The sequence below is a fragment of the Chenopodium quinoa genome, unplaced genomic scaffold (genome assembly GCF_001683475.1).
Source record: "Chenopodium quinoa cultivar QQ74 unplaced genomic scaffold, ASM168347v1, whole genome shotgun sequence".
Lineage (NCBI taxonomy): Eukaryota > Viridiplantae > Streptophyta > Magnoliopsida > Caryophyllales > Amaranthaceae > Chenopodium > Chenopodium quinoa.
In genome coordinates this window covers 2,902,957-2,925,376 of record NW_018743783.1, presented here as the reverse complement: position 1 = coordinate 2,925,376, position 22,420 = coordinate 2,902,957, and the positions used below count along the sequence as shown (strand labels likewise).

The window sequence follows — 22,420 nt, the reverse complement described above, 5'->3', positions numbered from 1 at the left end:
ACCATGATACTATTAGAATTGAGGATAAAAAAACTACTCTACCTTTCCTAGGATTTACAGGAGAGGAAGTAGACTTAGAATAAAGCTTATAGTATAAAGGACCATAGAAGAACCCTCCAGCAACGAACAGCAGCAAATTACTTCGTGGAAGGGCCTGCTTCAGATGGAGCAAAACTGGAGCTGTACTCACCTGTAGTTTCGGGATTATTTCCTTCTCATAGAAATGTTTGACAAAATCAGGGGCCAGGGAAGTGTGCTTTGTGACCAACAGCCATGGTCATTCCGTAAGTAGCCAAAGAGTGAGCAATATGGTTGTTCTCCCTTGCTATGTGACTTTGTTCAGCCACATCAAACTCTGTTATAACACTTGCAACTTCATGAATTACAGCTGCTAACTCGTGGTGAACTTTGCTCATGGTTTCAAGCATGATCTGCAAAGACAATGCATCTGTTTCTATTTGAATTTTCTTGATTCGGAGGCTTGAGCAATGTAAAGGCCCTCTCTCAAAAGCGTACGTTATATCAAAGAAACTCTATTTCAAAGCTTTTGAGGGTTCAGTAAACTCCTTAAACTATACAAAAGAGAAGGCATTTTGGAAGAGTGAGGGTGATTAATTTGCTATGCCATTCAATAAGGTAATTTACAAATTGTTAAGACTCAAGCAGATCTGACCCCAACCTTAGCTTCTACTAAATCATGAAATGTGCAAAAATTCATCAACGTAAACCAAAAAAAAAAAAAAAAAAAAAAAAAAAAGGCAAGGGAAAAAGAAAACAATTTTAAGTTATTAAATTCCTTACTAAATAGAAGATATGATGGCCAACACTGCTCAAACTAACAGCCCTATGAGCAAAAAATATGGTTCAAGCATATCACTTGTACAACTGTTTGAATCTTCTGCAGGCTTCCAGAATATTTTCCCGGTGACCAAAGGCACTAACACGGACAAAACCTTCACCTCCAGGTCCAAATCCACTACCAGGCGTGGTTACCACATGAGTCTTTTCAAGAATTTCACTGAAAACATCCCAAGAACTTCGACCAGGAAAGTGCACCCACACATATGGCGCATTTGTGCCCCCATATACGTTAAAACCAAGGGACTTGAATGTATCCACTATTATGTTAGTATTTTCTTTATAGAAACCAATGACTTGCTTCATTGCCTGCAAAATGTTCAAACTTGAATTCTCGGCTTTTTAATGTAGGACAAACTACAAATATACCGGCGACCATTCGAAAGACTACAAGTACAATCCAAAGAAAGCTGAGCTGTGTAAGGCACGTATACAAGCAGTGTGTGGATGGATGAACTTCTTGCAATATCTAACATACTTATCACAGTTTGGAGATCTCCTCAGTAAAAGGGTTTACATATACTTCATTTACATACAAAGACTTGAAAATATACAAGCATGGTGAGAAGAGAAGTTTAGCTAATTAGCCTGCGACCTCAGGTTTGAACACTATAGACTTTATTTATTGATCTTATATGCTATATAAACAGAAATAGTGAAGGACAAACTACAAAAAAATTAATCTTGTTCTCTAGATGAACTAAACTTATTCTTATTGAGCTTTGCTTATTTTTACTGATTTTATTCTTAAAAGATGAAGAGAACAGTCATATTCATTAGGTTCAAGCACAATGTCACAACCATAACATGTTCAACTACTCTGTTTCTCAAAACTCTCAGACTATTAAACATAAAATAGTAATGTTGGATTTTATTTGATTCGTCTCAGTGAGTAATTTATTAGTATTCAATTGTTAATTTGTTTTACTAACATGCAACTATAGATATTTGTGGTCAAAGTAATGCATTGGCAAAGCGTGCTCAGTAAAAATGGGAAGGACATAGGATCGGAGGGAGTATTAAACTAAATTTGGAAGTGGATTGTTTTTTTGGGACAATCAAAAATAGAAATGTGGTCAATTAAATAAAGGAGGGAGCAGAAATTAACAATTTTAACCATTGAGAAAAGTTGTCGTGAAGGGAAAAGATTGAGTGAAAGGGATTCTACCCATAGAACTATTAGTAAACAGGAAGAATCTCAAGCTGAGCCAACTCGCCAGATTGTTTTGAAGAACATGTAGGAATATCTTACTACAAAAGATAGATTAGGAATATCTTACTACAAAAGATAGATTGAAGCAACAGTCCTATAATCTGTACTCCGTAAATTGAAAGCAACGGAACTGACCTGGAGGCCTTCTGGAGAAAGGCAAGCTAGACCACCGGCTTGGGATATGTTGGAAGCACCATTGAAGCAAGTACTGACAATGCGATTAAAGTCCTTTGCCACGGGAAATCCATCTGAAAATAAGAGTTCTTTTGGCACAACAGTCCAGCCAAGACGAACACCAGTGAATCCCGCATACTTGGAAAACGATGCTGTCTCAATAGCAACCTACACTTGCCATGAACAAAATATGTTAACAATTTCTGCATGCAAGTCCAAATTAAGATATCTAATTTAAGTGATTGTAATAATCAGGCATAGAAACCATGCAGATACTAGAAGCCTACTGGTCAGATGAAATTCTTTTACCAAAAACACATTAAATGTAGGAGACGAGCAAAGAGAGATGTTCTGCTCTCAAGGGATTTTCATCCTGAATTAACTTCTTCATTTTCATAGAAGAATATTAAAAACAAGATATCTTTTAAGGCCTTGAAAAACAATCCTATGTGACTCCAGAACAAATTTAGGAAGAAGGGAATAAGAAGTACAAACAGAAACCATGCTAATTAGAAAATACTCTTAGGTCCAAATTTTCCTAGTCCCACTTTTGTAATCTGATCACCTTTTTCCTATTTCCAAACACCAAAATTCACAGGTATCCTTCCTCTGTTTTACGAAAATTGCAACACTTCTCATTTCACGATTGCCAATGCATGATATTGTAAAAGTATAAATTGAGGCAAATCTAACAATATTTTCCTTAATCATAAAAGTTAGTCAAAGCAGAGTATGTGAATAATGCACATATCTAAGTGATGCAATTTTGGTGAAACGGAGGAATTATTTAAGAAAATTATAAGCAATTCTCCCAATTTTTCATGTTACGGCCAAGTCCGAGGGCTCGGCTAGTTGGAAGGGCTATTGTTTCAACGACGATGAGGGGAACACGGTGATTCCCTCACCGGAGTACAACCCTACCAGTACGTCGCCTGAGTACAATCTAACAACTCCGGAGTATGCCCGCTTCAAGCCCGAATTCGGTCCCTTCGCTCCTTAAAGGCCAAGAGTATCCTTTGTGAGGATTTCTACCTATTAATATTAGTTGTTGCTTACAGTTATGTCCTTTCATTTTCGTTGGGTTTATGTTTTGCTTCCTATGTAAATACGCATTATGTAAATTATCGTATTAATGAGAAGTATGCTTTTGGTTCATTACATTGCTTGTTTTCATGGTCAAAGTGCGTTATGAATAACTCACTAGCTTAATCGACAGACTGAATTAAGCCGGATATGTGCACGGGGTGTCACACCACTCTATAAATACTGACTTGAAACTATGCAATTGTAATATTGCGGGATGCGGGCAATAAGTCCTTAAAAGCAACAAAGTTTCTTGCTAATCACACTTAAAACTTTGAGAATTCCGATTGAAATAGGGGATACCCTACAAAAGTTGGCATTTAGACTAGGGGTTACGCCCGATTCTTAAAGTGATGGGTGGGGATGTCGAAGGAACGATGCTTACGATAAGGCAATAGACCTTTCCCGATGGAACCTAACAACAAAGTCGTTTAACTTTGCAAGCTTAGCTTGGAGAGGTGAGCAAGCTAAGAAAAGCAACGCAAGTCCCAAGTAGTTAGGCGCATGGCCGCTTAGTGCCATGGTCATCTGAATGTCAAGATTGAACCTTGGGAACCTCTTGGATTAGAGGAAATGGCGTTGAGCAACCAGAACGTTGCACCCACGGCAAGACTTTCGGGCAAAGTGAGAATGGTTCTCATGCCGGATTGGGAATCACCCTTGAGAAGGGTTAGGTATAGCAAATCCATGGATAACCCGTGGAGCAAGGCCAAGAGGTGCCATTGCCTTGCTTAAGGGATGTGCTCGGAGATGATTGCAGGTTAAGAATGAAGTTTTTGCGGCTAGTTGTTTGTAATCCTTGCACAAAGAGCCCAAATCAAAGGTGGGAGAGCCTTTGATGACCTAAGAAGGTCAGTGATGTATTGATTGGGCCTACGGTAGCAAGCAAGACAGCTTGTGCGCCTTGGGATGAGCAAAGTTCGAAACCTTCAAATTTATGCCACGTGAATGATCTTTTAACCGGGTAGGATGAGTCCTTGACTGATCAAACCTGGCTAACTATTATAGTCGAACAATTGTGGGGATGCCACAAATGTTGCTGGGAGTAGCACAATCATTGATGCTATGCAAATAGCCTTGGAAATATGCTCCATGTATGTGTGATTTGGGATGTCAAGAGGGTGGTCTTGACTATGATCACCTAGCATTGTTATGATCAGATGGATTGTTCGAGTGATAGTCTATAAGGGTTTGAATAAACAAAGGAATCCTTATAACCATGAGCATTTTTATGACTAGAGGGGTCAAGCTTGAAGGATAGTTCAGAACATGTTCATAAAATGGGTGGAGTAAGGTGGGACCTTGCTTACACCACCTCCATGGAAAGATGAGAATGGTTGAATGTACTCATCAAAGAAGAGATACCATGGTAAGGATTACTCTGAAAATGAGTAGGTCTATGGACTAGCAAATAATGTGAATGATTGTGAGTCAGTTGGAAAACGATGACGATTGCTGCCAACAAAGTTGAGGTTAGCATAAAGCTAACAGAAGTCTTGGTGATATGGCTCACATGTGGATTCCCGGGCACATGAGCACTTCCAAGCAAGTGTATGGCAAAGGTGTGCCATCACTCTAACCCAAAGAGGTGCCAACCCGAGCAAGGGGTGACCTTTAGGAGAGATGTTAACCATCTCAGAAGAAGCTCCATAGGGATGGAGCAACCCTATAAGAATGCCTTCGTAGAGAATGAAAGCAAGTCCAAGGAGTCCCGTGCCGGCTTTGAAAGGGAATATTGGACAAGGGTTATTTAAAAGGACTTATGATGCGGCCTAGTGCACGTTGGTGCTGCGAGATAGCCCAATTTAGTGTTAATAAGGCAAGTCGTGAGAGGCACGACAAGTTCTGAGTAAAGGAAAGTCATAGTCCAAAAGATGATACTAGAGAGTATTATCGAGGTTAACTTAGTGGCTAGCAACCTCCTATCAATGAGAATGGGGTAAAGCCCGGATTAAGTGAAGGCGTTGTGCTTGAGAAGCATAGATCGAGTGACAATCTACCTTCTTAATCTTTAACGAGGACGTCAAGCTCATTTTGGTGGGGGAGGTTTGTCAAAGTCACTTTGGGTCGACCTAGGCAAGGCCATCGACCACCATGCTGCCACCATAATGGGCTCCTCATCCAAAAACTCAATCCCTAAAACGATATCATCCACATCCAAGTTTTTTCTAAGTTAAGGACCTAGGAGCCCATTATGGAGGCCTTAAGGAATAAAAATAAAATTTGGGCTCTCTATTATATATGAAGTACTATTATAAAGAAAACACAAATCGACAATCACCTTTAATACCTTTTACAAACAATATATTATATACGAAACAGAAGGAGTAACATATTAGAGATCTATAAAAAAAAAATAAAAAAAAAAATAAAAAAAAAAAAAAGAAAAAGAAAAACGAAAAGAAAATATCATAAATTGTACTACTATATATGTTTGCAAAATAACATGATTTTCTATCATCAATGCTTATAAGAGAACAATAACACAACAGTGTTCAAAAAATCTGAATAACATAGTTTCCTAAGAAAATTTAGTAAAACTACTTTTAATAATATTTGAGTGAATAACATATTCTATTTACACTTCATTTAAGAAATGTTTATTAGTACTTTAATTGTAAGAATAATATTCAGTATAAATTATTTTAGTTTGGTAAAAATAAGTAACTTTAAAGAAAAAATATAATAGAGAATCAGTAAAAATAATTTAAGTTCGCAAAAGTAATTTCGATTCAGTTAAAATAATTTCAATTCAGTAAACATAATATAAGTTTAATAAAAATAATTTAACTAAAGCAAAGATAACATGAAGTGAACAGGTCCTAAGAAATTATTATACATAATATATGTATTGAGAAAATAACATAGGTTTACAAAAAAAAAATATCAAGTCAGTGGCCTTACAAGAATAATTATAAACCAACATGGAAGAGTTCATGTAAGAAAAGTCAAATATCTTTCTAGAGAAAACTAACATAGGTTGTTGAGGATAATAAAATAATTTCTAGGAAAAAAAACGAGTTAGTGTATATGAAAGTTAAATAGCACGTCATTGTTCAAAAGATAGTACTATATGAAAATTAAGTAAATTCTGCTTTGAAAATAAAAATTAGTTCATACTCCCTCCGCACCTAAATAATTGACACGCTTAACTTCATATACTAATTTTGACCATTGTTTTTTAGTACTGTATAAGAAAAAAAATTATTATGAAATATATTGTTAATAAGATAATAATAATATAAAGTTTCACAATATTAACTCTTTTTTATATTTTTATCAACATTTAATTATATATATTTAAGGTCAAACTAGTACATTGGCATGCGTGTCAAATCGACTATTATTTAGAAATGGAGGGAGTAGGTTTTAAATTTGTACTTTTTCTTCTTGCATATGATTTTAGTATTGAATTTTTGCTTTTTTTAGCTTCTTAGCTATCCACTACTTATATTTCAAAGAACAAACTTTGAATTTGTAGAAAATGAAATTATCTTAGGAATCTTATATCCAAATATCCAACAAACTTGCAATAACTCTAATAATTGGTGGAGTGAATTGTGGTTGTAAAGAGATAAAAGCATAAAATAGAAATTGAAGAGAGGGAAAATGCAGGTTGAGAAAAGTGAAAATGGAGAATAGACAACTGATGATTTACGTGAAAGAGTGGTGGACAAAAGAAAAAGAAGTGGTGATTATAAAGAAAAAATAAGCTGATGTGAAAATGGCATAAATGGTTTGTTTTTAGAGTTTCACAACTATTTATATACTTCTACTCCCTAAATTTTTCACCAATTACTTTTTATAAAAGTTTCTAAAAAGAGAAAAAAACACCATTTTTTTTTTACAGGAAACTCAACATCTCTTTTCAGACTAGATTTTAGGTGTTTCACATGGCTTTTGTAGCCTTCCCTCACCATTTATACACTTTCTTAGAACTTGTGCCTCTTCCCATGGTGCAATGTTAGGATAATGGAAAAAGTCATTTTATTAGGTCTAGGGATGGCAATTGGGCAATGCGGGTGCGGACGCAGGTAACCACTCCCCCATACCCACCAAAATTGTTATACCCGCCACCCGCGATGGGTAAAATTTCAACAACCATACCCGATCCACCACCTATGTGGATATCCACTACCCGCTAGCCTAACAACATTTGTATAATAAATTTCCTATAGAACATGTCATAATGCCATCTCTAAATTGCTGTGAATACGTAATCTAATAGCATATCATACATAAACAATAAAAGTATTCCTATATCGTTACAAATACAAAAGATTACAGAAAAATTAGTAGTAAGTTAGTGGGTAACACGGCGGGTCAGGCGAGTATTGGGCATGACAGCCACACCCGATCCACCACCTATGTGGATATCCACTACCCGCTAGCCTAACAACATTTGTATAATAAATTTCCTATAGAACATGTCATAATGCCATCTCTAAATTGTTGTGAATACATAATTTAATAGCATATCATACATAAACAATAAAAGTATTCCTATATCATTACAAACACAAAAGTTTACAGAAAAATTAGTAGTAAGTTAGTGGGTAACTCGGCGGGTCAGGCGAGTATTGGGCATGTATGGCATCAAAACCACCACCTATCCATTACCCACGCCGGGTTTGACTTTTGTACCCATAACCGCCCACTTACCCGCCAAAGTTGGACCCATACTCGCTCCTACAGGGGGTGGATGCGGTGAGGGACCCGCATTTTTACACCCACCTGCCACTGTGTTATTATTTCATCGTGTTATCTTATACGGGCAAGTAGCAAGTCATGGGTTTCATGTAATCTTTTGATAGCTTTATGTTGTCTTTTACTAGTGAACATGATTCCTTTTTTTTTTTTCAATTTCTTGCTAATGTTTTGTTCTGAGAGTATATATGTGTATTCATCATATAGTTAGAAAGAAAAGGAGGCAGGAGGAAAAAGATTCAAGAAGCCAATCAAACTCAGGATGGGGAAATGCAGAGAGCACAAGACATAGCCAAAAGAAAAGGAGTCAAAAGTTTAAAACAAAAGTCAATCTTTGAGCTTCCAAATTTTTGAACTTTTCCTATCTTATAAAAAAAAATATTCTCCGTTATACTGAATTAAATGTTGTTCAGTGAAGGGGAAGCACTATAAAAACATGTAATTATTACTTCAATTTTTATCTGTGCTTCCCTTTATGTGCAGCATAGATTGGTATCAACTAGTAATGATAAGCGTATACTAGTTCCGAGAACAAAAGAGCAACCAACTTCTAAAGAACAAGTGCTTTTATTTCACATATGCTTAATGCATACCTCCTTGGCTCCAGGAATTTCATAAATTGAGCGTGGGCTGTCATCTGAAATATACATTGCATATGCAGAATCATAAACAATGATTGACCCATTGTCCTTGGCAAATTGCACCAATTTGGTTAGTTGGTCTCTAGTCGCAGAAGCACCAGTAGGATTGTTTGGTGAACAGAAAAAAATAATCTCCGTCTTTCCAACAGCAGACAAATCTGGAAAGAAGCCATTCTCTGGATTACACCTCATGTACTCAATTTTACCATACTTCTCTGAATCCTTCTGATATTGTCCTGTCTGGCCCATTATAACACTTGAATCCACATATGCCTGCAAACCAAAAAAAAAAAAAACATGTTCATAAGAGTTAATTTAAAATATGAATCAAGGAATAAATTCCTTCTGTCCCTAGACAAGATTTTTAGATAGATAAAAAAAAAATAAAAAAAATCACCTAATCATATATTTCTAATCCCAACACACCAACACGCTATTGGTTAAATCCTCACCCTTTGCCTATGATCCTTAACATATCCCAAAATCAACATGGACATACACTCAAGGATGGAGATTGCACTAATAGATGACCAAACTCAAGGAAAACTTTAATTCTTAAGTCTACAAATGACTAATTGGTAAAATGCAAGAGCCAATCAACTTATTATCATAAAAAAAAAAACAAAAAAGAAAAGAAAAAAAAAAAAAACCCCTCAGAGGGGCACCAAAAGGATGCAATATGCAAAGTACACAATAAAATATCTGACATTCAACTCTAAATAAATATCCATTACTTTGCACAAAAAGAAAGGCGCAACAAAAATAATGACATGTACAATCATGGAATTAGAAATAAGAGGATCTTATGGTATTACAGAACGACAATCAAACACAAAACTATTTCCCTAGAAGAGGCACAGTGGAAACAGTCAGATGTGCAGCCAGCAGCTCTTTAGAATACACCACTTCCATCTATTCCACAAGTGCCAGAAAATTTTCAGGAAACTAGCTTCCCACACATAGCAGTGGCAGCCATCCTCTCTTATGACTTTTCTCTCTTTTTTCTGTATAACAATTCTTACAAAAAATTAAATTAGATGACTATCATTGATGGTAAATTCAAACCTTTTTGTTATTCTCGGTTTCAATGGACATTCCTCTTTCTGTTTAAATTTTTAAAACCTGGAATTTAAATAAACTATTCATAGAAAAAAAAAATTGCATGGTCGTGAATGAAGAGCCCATAACCCATATTAGAAGCCAAGACCCCACCAGCTGGAAAAATGTATATGAAGCCACAATATCATAGATAATTCAACTAAGAGACATTAATGTAGTAAAGAAAGATGTATCATCCATTAAGGTAATTAAATCAATTAAGAATTGGCCATACGCCACCATACATAAAATCAAGGAAAAGCTCTTAGTCAATCCTTAGTATGTCAAGTTCAGGTTTCCCCACGTTGAGTGGATAGGTGATGCCCTACTGCATTGTGAATAAAAAATTAACCAAAAAGTAACATCTGCAAATTTGGTCTTTTATGGTGAGACTTGATGAGACAATAATCTCCTTTGCAGAAACCTTATTACAACCCCTTCCCCTAAATTGTAAGGTTCAATGATCTTCTCACGACTTCGCAATACAAACAATTCCCAAATGAATCAATTGGTATGATCGACATTTTTTCATAATGGGGAGATATGATAGACCCTTACGAATAATGAGTAAAAACGAATGTAGTAAAAAGCCACTTACAAGCCATTCTCATCAACAACATGAAAAGAGATGATGCAAACTTAAAATTATCCACCAAAGCATAACATACCGGGTACGATGGGTCTTGTACAGCCATTGTGACATCTGATCCAAAAAGCATCTGCCATTGAATAAAAGGTAATGGTACATAAGTCATTAAAGAGTTATTTAAGAGTAGGAGAGAACTTGGGCTACTCAGGCCTATACAACCACAGTCAACTTCAAAATCCCCCCACACCCACACAACCAAAAGGAGCAAGCAAAGAACATTTGAGCACCATTGGGATTGAGAAATGAAAAAACTAATCCACAAGTTGAAATGTCACCTATATGTAAAAAGATAAAACCTTCAATTTTTTCCAGCTTCATAACAACCAAAAAAGTTGAGACGGCCTACCTCCGAAATATAGAAGGAATTTTATAGATTTGTTGCCACATCAATTGGTTGTGTATGAGTGGTTTTCCCATTTTATCGTTCTTCTTGTTTCTAAAGTATATACATTTCCCAAAGTACAAAAAAAATATATCACATTCCCTACAATTAGTAATAAATCATGATTGAATTTGCAAACAAACCCTCACTTAAACGGAACAACGAGGTGGAAACGGCTAATATAAAGGGAGTAAAATAGTGATAAATCCAAGATTATAAGGATAGAGACAATGAATTTATTTAGGACAAAGGGTGTATTGATACACACTGATAAGTACTATAGAGAAACACATCTGATAATTCATCAAAAACCAGTCTTATGATTACATAGAGTATACCTGTAGGCGCGCTATATCACACTTAGCTCCATCTGAGACAAATATATCACCTTCTTCAATACCAAGGCTACCATAAAATGCTGAAGCAACCGCAGCTCTTACTTTCTAAAAACATAAGCATTGTTAGCCATCTTTCATACATACAATAAAAATATAATAAAGGTAACAAGAAAATTATGCAACATCGAAAAATTCGGTCAATAATGTACTTGAAAAAGATGCACAATACATGTAAATAAGCAATGCTTCACTTCAAACATCTACATAAGGAGACCCAATAAAACACATGACAGTCATAAAACTCAAAATTTAATTCTTGTCTTTTTTAAATGCATCACTTTTGAAATTACAGAATCCTATGCAACTTTTGGGGATGAGAGAGAGAGAGAGAGAGAGAGAGAAAGACCCATGTGATATAAGAGAGATACGGAGAATTTATTAATTAAAAAGAAAAAAAGTAATGCATCTGAATCAAAACATCCATACATAGAAAGTGATGCATCTAATTAAAATAGAGGGAGTATTAAAATCATGTAATGCATGTTACACTTCACTGGACAAAACTTATCAACTCCATTTGCATTTACAGCTTTTAAAACCCATTACATTGCAATAATATCATCAAAAATCGTGAAAGTCTCACAACCTTGAAGCTATAGGGATATGAAAATTAAATGGGTGCAAAGTAAGAGCAAAGTCAAAACACCAAAGTGGCCTCCAAGAAGAGAGAACAATGATCCATTCCTGGTCTCCCTAGCTGTAATTGCATTTGTACCATTTCTTTAGTCCTAGCAACATCTTAAGCAACCAGGGCTAGTCAGAAACTCAGCTCCTAAGCAAGAAGCCAATGATGCGCTGCTCTGAAGAGCTGAAACAAGGAAGGCATCCTAGCAAACGATGAAGCATATCTGATAGGTGGCCTAAACCACCGGCTCATCAATGCAAGCAATTAATGCTTTGGTTTATCTGAACTTATATTGATCCATTTCCAAGTATACCAAATGTCACACATGTCGAGGTTAAAAATATTCTCAGACTCTGTCTTAGAATTAGACATGGATTCAAGGACATGGCATTCAAGAAACACACTCTTGACTTTATACATAATTTTGCATGTTTGCTTAGGTTAAGTCATACATATGCACACAATTTTACCATATATCACATAATATTCCTTTCACTTTCCTATAGCTTTACTTCAAAAACAAGTGGATCGAAAATAATTGAGGTGTCGTGGTCAAAACTGAAGTGTTAAGTTTTTTTTTTTAAATCACATATCCATTGTTGAGATGGCATGTCTCTAACATGTCTGCTTAAGATATATGGAAGAGTTGAAGCCATGTTTAATTTAGACCCCCAACATTCCACCTAAGTACACCTAAGGTTTAAATGTACAATCCTTTCTGATCAAAAAATTTCATCAATGGTTCACCTTTCAGTTAAGCCCTGCCATCAGCCAATTTATCTACTCGTGTTTCTATCAAAACCCACAATCCTCCACTTCTGTTTGTGGAGGAAAGAGTACAAAATCACCAAAATCAAGGAGCACTTATAAACTATAACAGCCTTAGTCCACTAAATCGCCAAATAAGTAATCCCATCTCACAGATTGTAGTTATCGTAGATGCACGCATTCTATCCTAACCATAATCATCACATAATTTCCATAAGAGCATCTTGCCACAACTTCTTGCCCCAACAAAAATACTTGTGAAAATTCCAAAATAAATGGAAAAAGCAAGACTTCCCACACAAAGTAGATAACCTATTTTTTGCTACCATCTTTACACTTTCTCCTAAGGGCCATTTAGATCCTTTCGGTATCATCTTTACACTCTATCCTAAGGGCCATTTAGGTTCTGTCTTTACTCTCGGTAATTCGATATATGTAAAGTTGTGTCGGAGGCCCTAGCCTTCACAAGGCCGGCTCCAATGACAGCCAATAGGATAGTGAAAGTTGAGTTACAAATTAAATATACCATGTAAATATCCAACATACTCATACATCTAAACAGCCTCAAACATGATTTAGCATGCAAAATTAACATAGGGAACAAAGTAATGAAGGAAACAAAAAAATCACACGTCAACACAACACATACCTTTTCACCTTGTTCAGCTCCATAACCGCTATAGCCTTCTAGTGTTGAAAGATCATGTGCTCGCTACAAGTTTTATACACACAAAAACCATGTGAACAAAGAGGAAAGATTATTTAGAAAATATAGAATGGAAGTGGAAATTAATATAAATCAAAGAGTGAAATCATAGAGTTACAATAGTACAATAACCAAACATATGAAACAGTTTACCTTAGCCATAGCAGATGTAATGACATCAGGAATGGGCTCAGTAGTGTCACCAATTCCAAGGCTTATCACTTGAGCATCCGGATATTTGGCCATGTGCGCAGCTCTTCTTCGGGCAACCTGTATTTTCAAATGATCATGATCAAGTAGGCATTTTGTGGACTATACTGAGAGTACAAGTACAATTTAGAGCAATCCGTAACATTGAAACGACATAGATATAAACATTTTTAAAAGAGAGAGACCTCAGGGAAGAGATAGCCGGCTTGTAGCTTAGCTATATTTGGATTTCGGGATACATTGCTTGTGTAAGCTGATATTCAATTAACAAAATCAAAATACAGAAATTGAAATAATCATGACATAATCAAATATACAAAATCAACGCTATTCATACCAGTCTGTGGAGTTGCAACACATTTAAAAACGCCGGGTTTTTTTAAAAACCCGGGTTTTTTAACTCGAACACCAACTAACAGAGCAGGCCCGTCCCTGAGACAGGGCAGGAGGGGCGGCCGTGCTGAGCCCAGGAAGGAGAGGTCTAATTCCATAGTTCAATCCTAACATTAAAGGGTTGTGCAAACATTAGCAACCAAATTTGTTTAAATTATCAAACATGACTCGAAAAATCACATAATTTTAGGAATATGTGATTCAACTATCAAATTAGGCTCATAATTATGTTTCCTAGCAACATAATCGCTGGTTATGATCTTTCATAATCTTAGTATTTATAACTAAGAGTTCACATTTTCGAATCCTACAATTACTGCAGTGACGATTATATTAGATTACATCAAAGATGAACCCTAAATTGTGAAATTGATATGATGACTACAAAAAGAAACAAAAACTTACCTCAGAAGCTGCTTCAATGGGGGATACAAGTACTAGAAGGCCTCGATGGAGAACGTGAAGTGCAATGTTGAGTGCACTTCAATGGAGGACTGAGCGAGACGTAAGTTCATCCGTTTTTTTTTTTTCTTTTTATTATTGACAGCAATTTAATGGGTTGGAGCCCCATCAAACAAAGCCTCAACCTGCCCCAATTTATTAATGGATCAGGTCCGTTGCAAATTTTTGGCAACTAGTCCCTCGTTTTGAAAATGAACTTTTAATACAATGGAAATGATACTAGATTAAGTATTGTGTCATGCACGGCTTTTATAAAATTTTATACCGAATTATATGTTAATTCAAAATCTACCAAAAAAATAAACTCAAATATTAAAATGAAATTATAAAAACTTGAATCTTAATTTATACCTGTACCAAAGATGTTAAGGGTTTTTTTATTTTTTTGACATATGCATAATAATCAAAGGTAAAGATTACTGTAATACCTCGTAGTTTAAACACGTTTACTAATTATTAACTATGGATTTTTCCAAAATATTTATATTATATATTTTATTATTGTACAAAAGTATTTATTTAAGTCAATATATGATTTTACAATGATAATTTTATTATAATTACGCTTTATAAAGAAATTAATTATACGAGTCATGTCAAAGTTGTCAGATTTTCAACCATTAATTTATTTTGTTTCCAAGCCAAACTACGGAGTACCAAATATTTCTCCTTCCATAATCAAAGTCAACCCTTCTTCAATACTATTCCCAACTGCATTTATTAGGTCAGCTACATTTATTAAGCCAGCAGCTTTTGTTAGGCCAGCTGCATTTATTGGGCCAACAACATTAAAGAATATGGTTGTAATAGTGTATGAGTTTAGGTTACATACAACCATGGATAGAGACCATTGTTGTTACTCCATCTTCTTTGTCCAAATTCTCTTCTCCTCATTTCTCCTTCCTCCATTTTTGCCCTCTTTTAGCTTTCATTTTGTGGCCGTGAGCTTCACCTCGAGCACCGCCTCACTGCTGCCCCTCTACCACCATCTGGTGTCACCGCTGCCGCCCATAGGTAACGCCACCACCCTTCCTTCGTTGCTTGAAAATCGTAAGCTTCTTACCTTTTGATACTACTAGTGTTGTTATTCTTCTTCTAGTTTCTGGGTCATAATAGTAGTACTACTAATTTAAATACCACTACTATACACTATCACTGTTTCGGGGTTTTTTGATGTCCTGCGGGAAAGTTACAATTCCGAGACTGGTATCCTTGCGCCTGTACCTGCAAAACAACGGAGACTCCGGGTGGTGGGAGCTCCGCCTCCGATGATCAAGTTAGTACTTGTATGTGGAGTAAAAAGGTGCGGAAAGTAAAGGGTGATCTGGTTCCTCTAGGGGAGGACTGATCAGGAAGTGCAATTAATTGCTAAGTCAGGTCTAGCAATCCGAAACGTATGTTTAGGCTTCTCTAGGTGAGAGTAATTATTTCTGAATAGTCTTAAATGGAGGCTTAATTACTGTATTTATAGCCTCAGGATGCGCGCCCAATATTAGGTTTAGGTCAACCTAGGGACGATTGGGCCTTCCTCGGAAACCGGGCCTTGGTCGCCGTTTTTCCTGATGGGCAGTCAGCTGGCCACGTGGCGTGGCGCGATTGGTCCAAGGTGGACTAATTACTGCTTGACACGTGTCAGGTCCATGTGGCGGACACATGGAAGGACCTGATTAGTCCACGTGGCAGACATTGACTGGGCGGGGAAAATCCCCTAATCATTTGCCCCTCACAGGTGGCACGTGACTGGTCACATGTCACCTGTGACAGGTGTCGGCCTGCAACAGGTGACGGCATGCTACAAGTGTCGGCCTATGATAGGCCGAGAGTTTTTTCCCGCCTTATTTCGAATTTGGAAGTGACCCTTCGCATTCTCATTCTACCCTATATAAGGGCATGTTGACCAAGTCTTTTGTTCACATTTTGCGAACTTTGCAAGAGAACTCTCGGACCCCTGAACTTGAGCTCTGATTTTCTGGACGACTGATTTTACCAACCGCCTGCTTTTGCTAGACGCCTGTTCGACCAAGCTTCTTCTCATAACTTAAGTTTCAGGTAACCGTTTGTTTCTTTATCCTTTCTTTCTTTTTTTTTTTTTTAAATGAGACCCCAAAAGCATCCGGCACGGCCTAGGTTAGCAATCAGCCGGTCACCAGGGACGGCTGAGTCTAGGACTAGGGGTGCCGACTGCCCTGCGGTACTTCAATCTTTGCGCAAGTCCCGGAATCCAACTGTCTTTGTATCTATGTAGGACAGTATGGCAAGAACCAAAAGAACAAAGAGGATTGAAAACTCTGATGGCTCTTCATTCCGGGTCCAAGTTAGTGAGTTATCGGACCGGACGCCTGATACCGCTGGTACCCCAGGTGACTCTGTCACAGGGGGCTCTGAGGAGGGGGTTAAGGTGGCCCCTTCCCATTTTTCTGTTGACTTAGCTGGTCAACAGTCGGCTCTTACTGAAGAGGAAGGGTCGGCTCCTTCAGAAAGAGAGGAGTCGGACTCTTTTGATAGTGAGTCCGAATCTAGTTCTTCAAGTCGTCTTTCTCTAAGCTCGAAAGAAAGACATTCTCGCTTACATGAGGCGAGATTATCTCATGTGGCAGAAAAAGGGGATGACTGGTCAGAACCATTCGCCTCCCGTAGGGAGTTGAATACCCCTTATTACTGTCATGTCCTAAAAGGTCGAATCAAGGCCATGAAGGAGCTAATAGAGACTTTCCTGTCGGACCATGTGATGGGTCCGGATTTTAAATTATCTATGTCGAATGCCAAAGATGCAGTCGTCTGGCCCGCAGGGTCTAGTTACGGGGACGCCTGTTTTGGTTGCTACGAGGCGGCCATTAAGGCCAGCCTTCGATTTCCCCTGCATCCGGCAGTTCAACAAATCCTCGATGGGTACGAGGTGGGGCTATGGCAGTTAGCCCCTAATTCTTGGTTCAACATCCTTGGCTATGTAACCGGGTGTGAGATGCATGGGGTAGAGCCGAATTTTGAGGCATTCACCCATATGAACTATTTAAGCTGAACCCCCAAAGAAAGCGGTACCGGCTGGTACCAAATAACAAGCCACAAAGGCTATTTGATGACTAGGGGGAAAGAAAATAAGTGGAAAGATTGGAGAAATACTTTCCTCCTAGTCAGCAGTCCTAACAAGCTCCTGAACAAGCGGTACAATAGGTGGAATAGGGATCTGCCTCTTCTTGCAGGCGGTCCTAGCATGCCACCTGTTCCTCGTCAGACAAGGAAGAGATCCTTGACCGAGGACTCTTCAAAGTAGAGATTAGGGCCAACTCTACTACTGGGTTACGGGAGCAGGTGCCTTTGAACTGCATTCCCAAATTCAAATGGCTTTACGACGAGTATTTCGTAGCCGCCTGTGGCCTAAGCAGTCGGGCTCCTAGAGGTAGCCGGCCTTTTATGCCTGTATATGCATCCTTTGATTAATTTTTTCAAGTTGTACTAACTCGTTGTTGCCTTTTTTCAGCCGAAGCTATGGACCACATCTTTGCATCAAAGAAGGCGACCGCTCTTCTTCGGTCCTCTATCATGAGCCTCAAGCGGCCATCATCTGATTCTCCTGCCAAGGAGACCTTCAAGGTAAGCTCTAAACCTAGCTTTTTATGAAAATCTTTTTCTTTTGCTAGTGCTAACTTCCTGCGTTTCGGTCAGGCGAGCTCGTCCAAACCTTCATCCTCCCAGCAACCGGATTCAAAGGTTCAGAAAACGACAGCTGGGAGTACGCCTGGCTCTGTCAGGAAGCAGGCGGCTGAAAAACAGCCGTGCACCCCACAAAGTGGGGGAAAACAAACATAAGTCCCAAGGGACGGCCGACCTCCAAGAGGTATAACCAGCTCTCTCGATCCTTGTTCCATTTTCCATTGATATTCCTTCTTCTTTGTTTTAACTTATTGTTTTTAATTACAGGCGGCCCCCAAGAACCAAACTTGGTCCAAATGGCCAAATCTATGGTAAAAGCCATCCCTCTAGAGGAGAGGGATACGGTCAAGGGAGTCAGCACCCTTGACCTCGACGGAATCATGGGTCTCCTCTCTGAGGTATACTTAGCATTTATGTAATGTTGAATGACTTTGCTTGCCGCCTGTTTTTGCAAATCTGACGCCTGGTGCTTCTTTTTTCAGACCATGCTCCGTGTACACGGCCTTCGTAAGCCGATTAGCGCCAAAAACAAAGAGGTAAAAGCTGCCAAAGCCATGGTCGCCTCTGACTTTGACAAGGCAATGTTTCAAATTGCCTAAAATGAAATTTTAACAACTGATATCTTTATTATCAGGCGGCTGCCACTTCGGAGATCAAAGACAAGTTGGAGGCGGCCAATAAAAAGAACCACGAGCTGGAGAAGACGGTCATGAGTCTTCGGGACGAGCTGCAGCCACTTAAAAACATTGCCCATAAGGCTGAAAATCTCCAGAAGTCTTTGGACAAGGTCAAGGAGCGGCTAGAGAAGCAGGAGGCGGCCATCACCAAAGAGCTCAAGGCCAAGGCTGAGACTGAAAAGATGGCTTTAGCTCAGGCCATGATGGAGGACTCAGCCAATATTATGAGAATGACCTAGTCGTCCCTCTTCCCAACAGCCAACTATGCCGAATGGGATTCCAAGTTCACCGCCTGTACTGAAGAGTACTATAGAAGAATCATGCAGTAGGCGGCTGAAGAGGATGAAAGAGAGGAGGAGGAGGCGGCCAGCTCCAGCTCAGGCGAGGATGAGGAGATGGTCGACTAGCCAACGGAGGTGGATGCATCAAAGGATCCTGCCCCTGAAAACGAGCCGAACAAAGAGGATGCCTTGAAGGATCCGGCGCCCGTAATTGAGCTCGATCAGGCGACAATTAACTCCGAAGCCCCTCCCAATGCTTAAAGCTTTTTTTTTCAAACTTTTCTCCGGCCTGCGCGCCGTTTGTTTCCTTGTATCTTTACCCGACCAAGGGGTCGGGGTTATGAATGTTTTGCCGGTCTTCATGGCCGGCTGTTTTATATATGAACCTGGCAACCACTTTTTAGTCGTCTTTGATCACTGAATCTTGTTTATGCTTTACTTTTGCCAAGTATAGAGGGTCCTTGACATGTGTTTGAATGTTATACCGAATATTTCGACTTGTAGTCTTCTTTTTAGACATGCACCATTTTTCGAATCTTTGCAAGCAAGGTTTATCAGGTACCGGCTGCCTATGCCCCTGGACGACTTGTTGTCTTGGCTCCAGATTGGCGACCAGTCGGCCATGTATCCAGTCGGATCCCCAACGCATTTTTGGAAACACGTTAGGTCTGTCTAACTTTGATTTAGAAGGGAAAAGGCCGCTTGTAATCGGGCCGCCTGTTTGTTTAAGTAGGAATAGAGTTCTTGAGCCCCTGTCTGCCAAAAAACAATCGCCTTTCGAACTTTTTTGGTTTCCATTCTTCTGGTTGAGTAGTAGGGTAACCAAACGGTGGTGGCCGGATGGTTCCCTTGATTCGCCAGGGCTTACTTGGATATTTACTTAAATGATGTCAACCTGGTAGGAGTAGTGATGCGAGAGTTCTTATTTGCCTTTAAACAGGCGAACTCATCATACCTTCTTAGATCTATACTACGTATGAGAGAGTGACTATGAGAAATCTTTGAGATTACCCATTCGTCAGCTTTCATGCTTGAGTAGTAGAGGTACCAGGCGGCGGAGGCCGGCTGATCCCCTTGATTCACCAATTTTTGTTGGCTATTTACTCAAGAGGTACCGCCTGTACTTATCCCAAGTAATACAGGCGGTCATCCGACGCGGATGTTAACTGCTAGCACTTGTTTGATTTAGTGTTAGAGTTATCCTTGTCTCAAAACGGCTACGTGGTTGCCCTTGGGGACAGTCTTCTAGGTGTCGTGTACTTTAGTTTATAAAGCAATATTCCACCCAAAAGGGAGTTGCTCTCTGCGACAAATCTCATCCGAATGGATGTCGCCGGATGCCTGCTATGATGTTGGGACAGGTCGTATTAGTTTAATTTTAAAAGAGGATCAGTCGGCCTGGCGCCTGGGCTAATCATCCGGCCATAGGCATTGTTTAGTTCATGGTGAACAAGTATAGGAGAGTAGCCGACTGTAAAGTTACAGGCGGCATGCCTCTCTGAACAGTACAAAGTAAAGAAAATGGAGAGTAGCTGACCTTTTGTCCAGTCGACATGCCCCTCAATTGGTGCAAACTGGAGAGTAGCCGATTGCCAATGGAGCAGGCGGCATGCCTCTCTATTTATTTATAATCTAAATGACGCAATTTTTGCAAGTTTTATTAGTTGTTCTCGGCAATTACATCATTCAAAAATAATACTTCTTTAAATTATCTACATTCCAGGTTCGAGGTAAGGGTTGGTTGTCTGGTGTTTCCAGGCGGTAAGTGTCGTCCCTAACCTCTTCATAGATTCGGTAGGGTCCTTCCCAGTTGGGGGTTAACTTTCCTAACTCATTGGTCCTACCGACTGCTTCCATATTTCGTAGTACAAAATCCCCCACTTTGAGTGGACGTCTGTGTACCCTTTTGTTATATGCCCTTGTCATTCTCAGCCGGTAGATTTCATGGCGCAGGCCTGCATTGCCCCTTCGTTCTGGGAGTGAATCCAATGCTAGGCGCATGGACTCCCAATTTGCCTCTTCGTCATACAGCATTATGCGAAGAGTCGGCTCGTAATGTTCAATTGGTACAACAACTTCTACCTCATAAGTTAGGAGGAATGGAGTTTCTCCAGTCGCCCCTTTTTAAGTCGTCCTAATGGCCCAGAGAACATGCGGTAGTTCGTCTGCCCATAGGCCGCCTGCTCGTTCAATTTTCTTCTTGATACCGTCTGAGATGATTTTATTGAAAGCTTCTACTTGGCCGTTTGCTTGTGGTCGGCCGACTGATGCAAAGCAGTGCGAGATACCTTGGTCTCCCAGCCAATTTTTGAGAACAAGCGTCTCAAACTGGGGACCATTATCGAAAACCATAGACATGGGTACCCCAAATCGAGTGATGACATTCTTCCATATGAAGGAGATGAAGTCCTTGGTCTTGATACCCTTAACTGCTTCTGCCTCCACCCACTTAGTGAAGTAGTCGACTGCTACCAAAATGTACCTCCTACCGCCTGTTGCAGGCGTATAGGGCCCTAGGATATCCCAAACGGTATAGGACTATGGATGGCTGTGAGGTCGGTGGCCGGACGATGGATTAACTTGCCAAACCTTTGGCACTTGTCACATTTTTTAACCATCTCCATGGCGTCAGCTTCCAAAGTAGGCCAGAAGTAACCTTGCCGCCTCGCTCTTTGAGCAAGCGACCGACCGCCTACATGAGAAGCGCAGTACCCTGAGTGTAGATCTTCTAAGACCTCTCGTCCTTTTTTTGGAACACATTTCAGGAAGGGCTGAAGATAAGATTTCTTGAAGAGTTCCCCTTTACACATCTCAAAGTTGGACGCCCGTTTTTTCAGTAGGGCCACCTGGGAATGATCACTCGGCAACGTGCCGGCTATTAAATATGCCCTGATAGGGTCCATCCAGGTCGAACTTCTATCAAGGATTCCAATAGGCTCTTCCTCAATGCTTCGCTTCTCCATAACTTCCCAGAAAACGGTCCTTAGAGTGTCACAAGAAGCCGAGGATGCCAGTTTTGAAAGAGCATCTGCCTGGTTATTCTCGGACCTAGGTACCTGAGTTAGGTGAAATTCTTCAAGTGACCCAGTCGCCTAACGTACCGCCTGCAAATATTTAATCATGGCCGGATGGGTTGCTTCATAATCGCCGTTGTATTGGCTCACTATCAACTGTGAGTCAGAACAGGCTTTTACCTTCCTTGCCCCAGCCGCCTTGCACATGCGGATACCGGCCAGTAAAGCTTCATACTCCGCCTCGTTGTTCGAGGCTTGGAAGTTAAAACGTAGTGCATACTCATACCTGTCACCTTCTGGCGACTAACATATGACGCCTGCACCACAACCATTCATAGTGGAACTCCCGTCCACATAGACTTTCAAGACTTGGTCTGGAATTTTAGAATCAGAAGGCTGAGTCATCTCTACAATAAAGTAAGCAAATGCT

At 39.4% G+C, this 22,420-nt stretch overlaps 1 protein-coding gene across 1 annotated transcript; it reads right to left on the bottom strand.

Annotated features, from left to right (window-relative positions):
• Positions 1 to 591: 591 nt before the first annotated feature.
• LOC110684846 (LL-diaminopimelate aminotransferase, chloroplastic-like) lies at positions 592 to 14,585 on the bottom strand. Its single transcript, XM_021861277.1, has 10 exons — positions 14,311 to 14,585; positions 13,850 to 14,012; positions 13,698 to 13,765; positions 13,456 to 13,572; positions 13,246 to 13,308; positions 11,144 to 11,248; positions 10,443 to 10,493; positions 8,629 to 8,949; positions 2,207 to 2,413; positions 592 to 1,167 (listed from the first exon to the last, which is right to left on the bottom strand). The coding sequence occupies exons 2-10, from the start codon at positions 14,001 to 14,003 to the stop codon at positions 874 to 876; spliced, it is 1,380 nt and encodes a 459-aa protein (XP_021716969.1). The 5' UTR covers positions 14,004 to 14,012; positions 14,311 to 14,585; the 3' UTR covers positions 592 to 873.
• Positions 14,586 to 22,420: the final 7,835 nt, after the last annotated feature.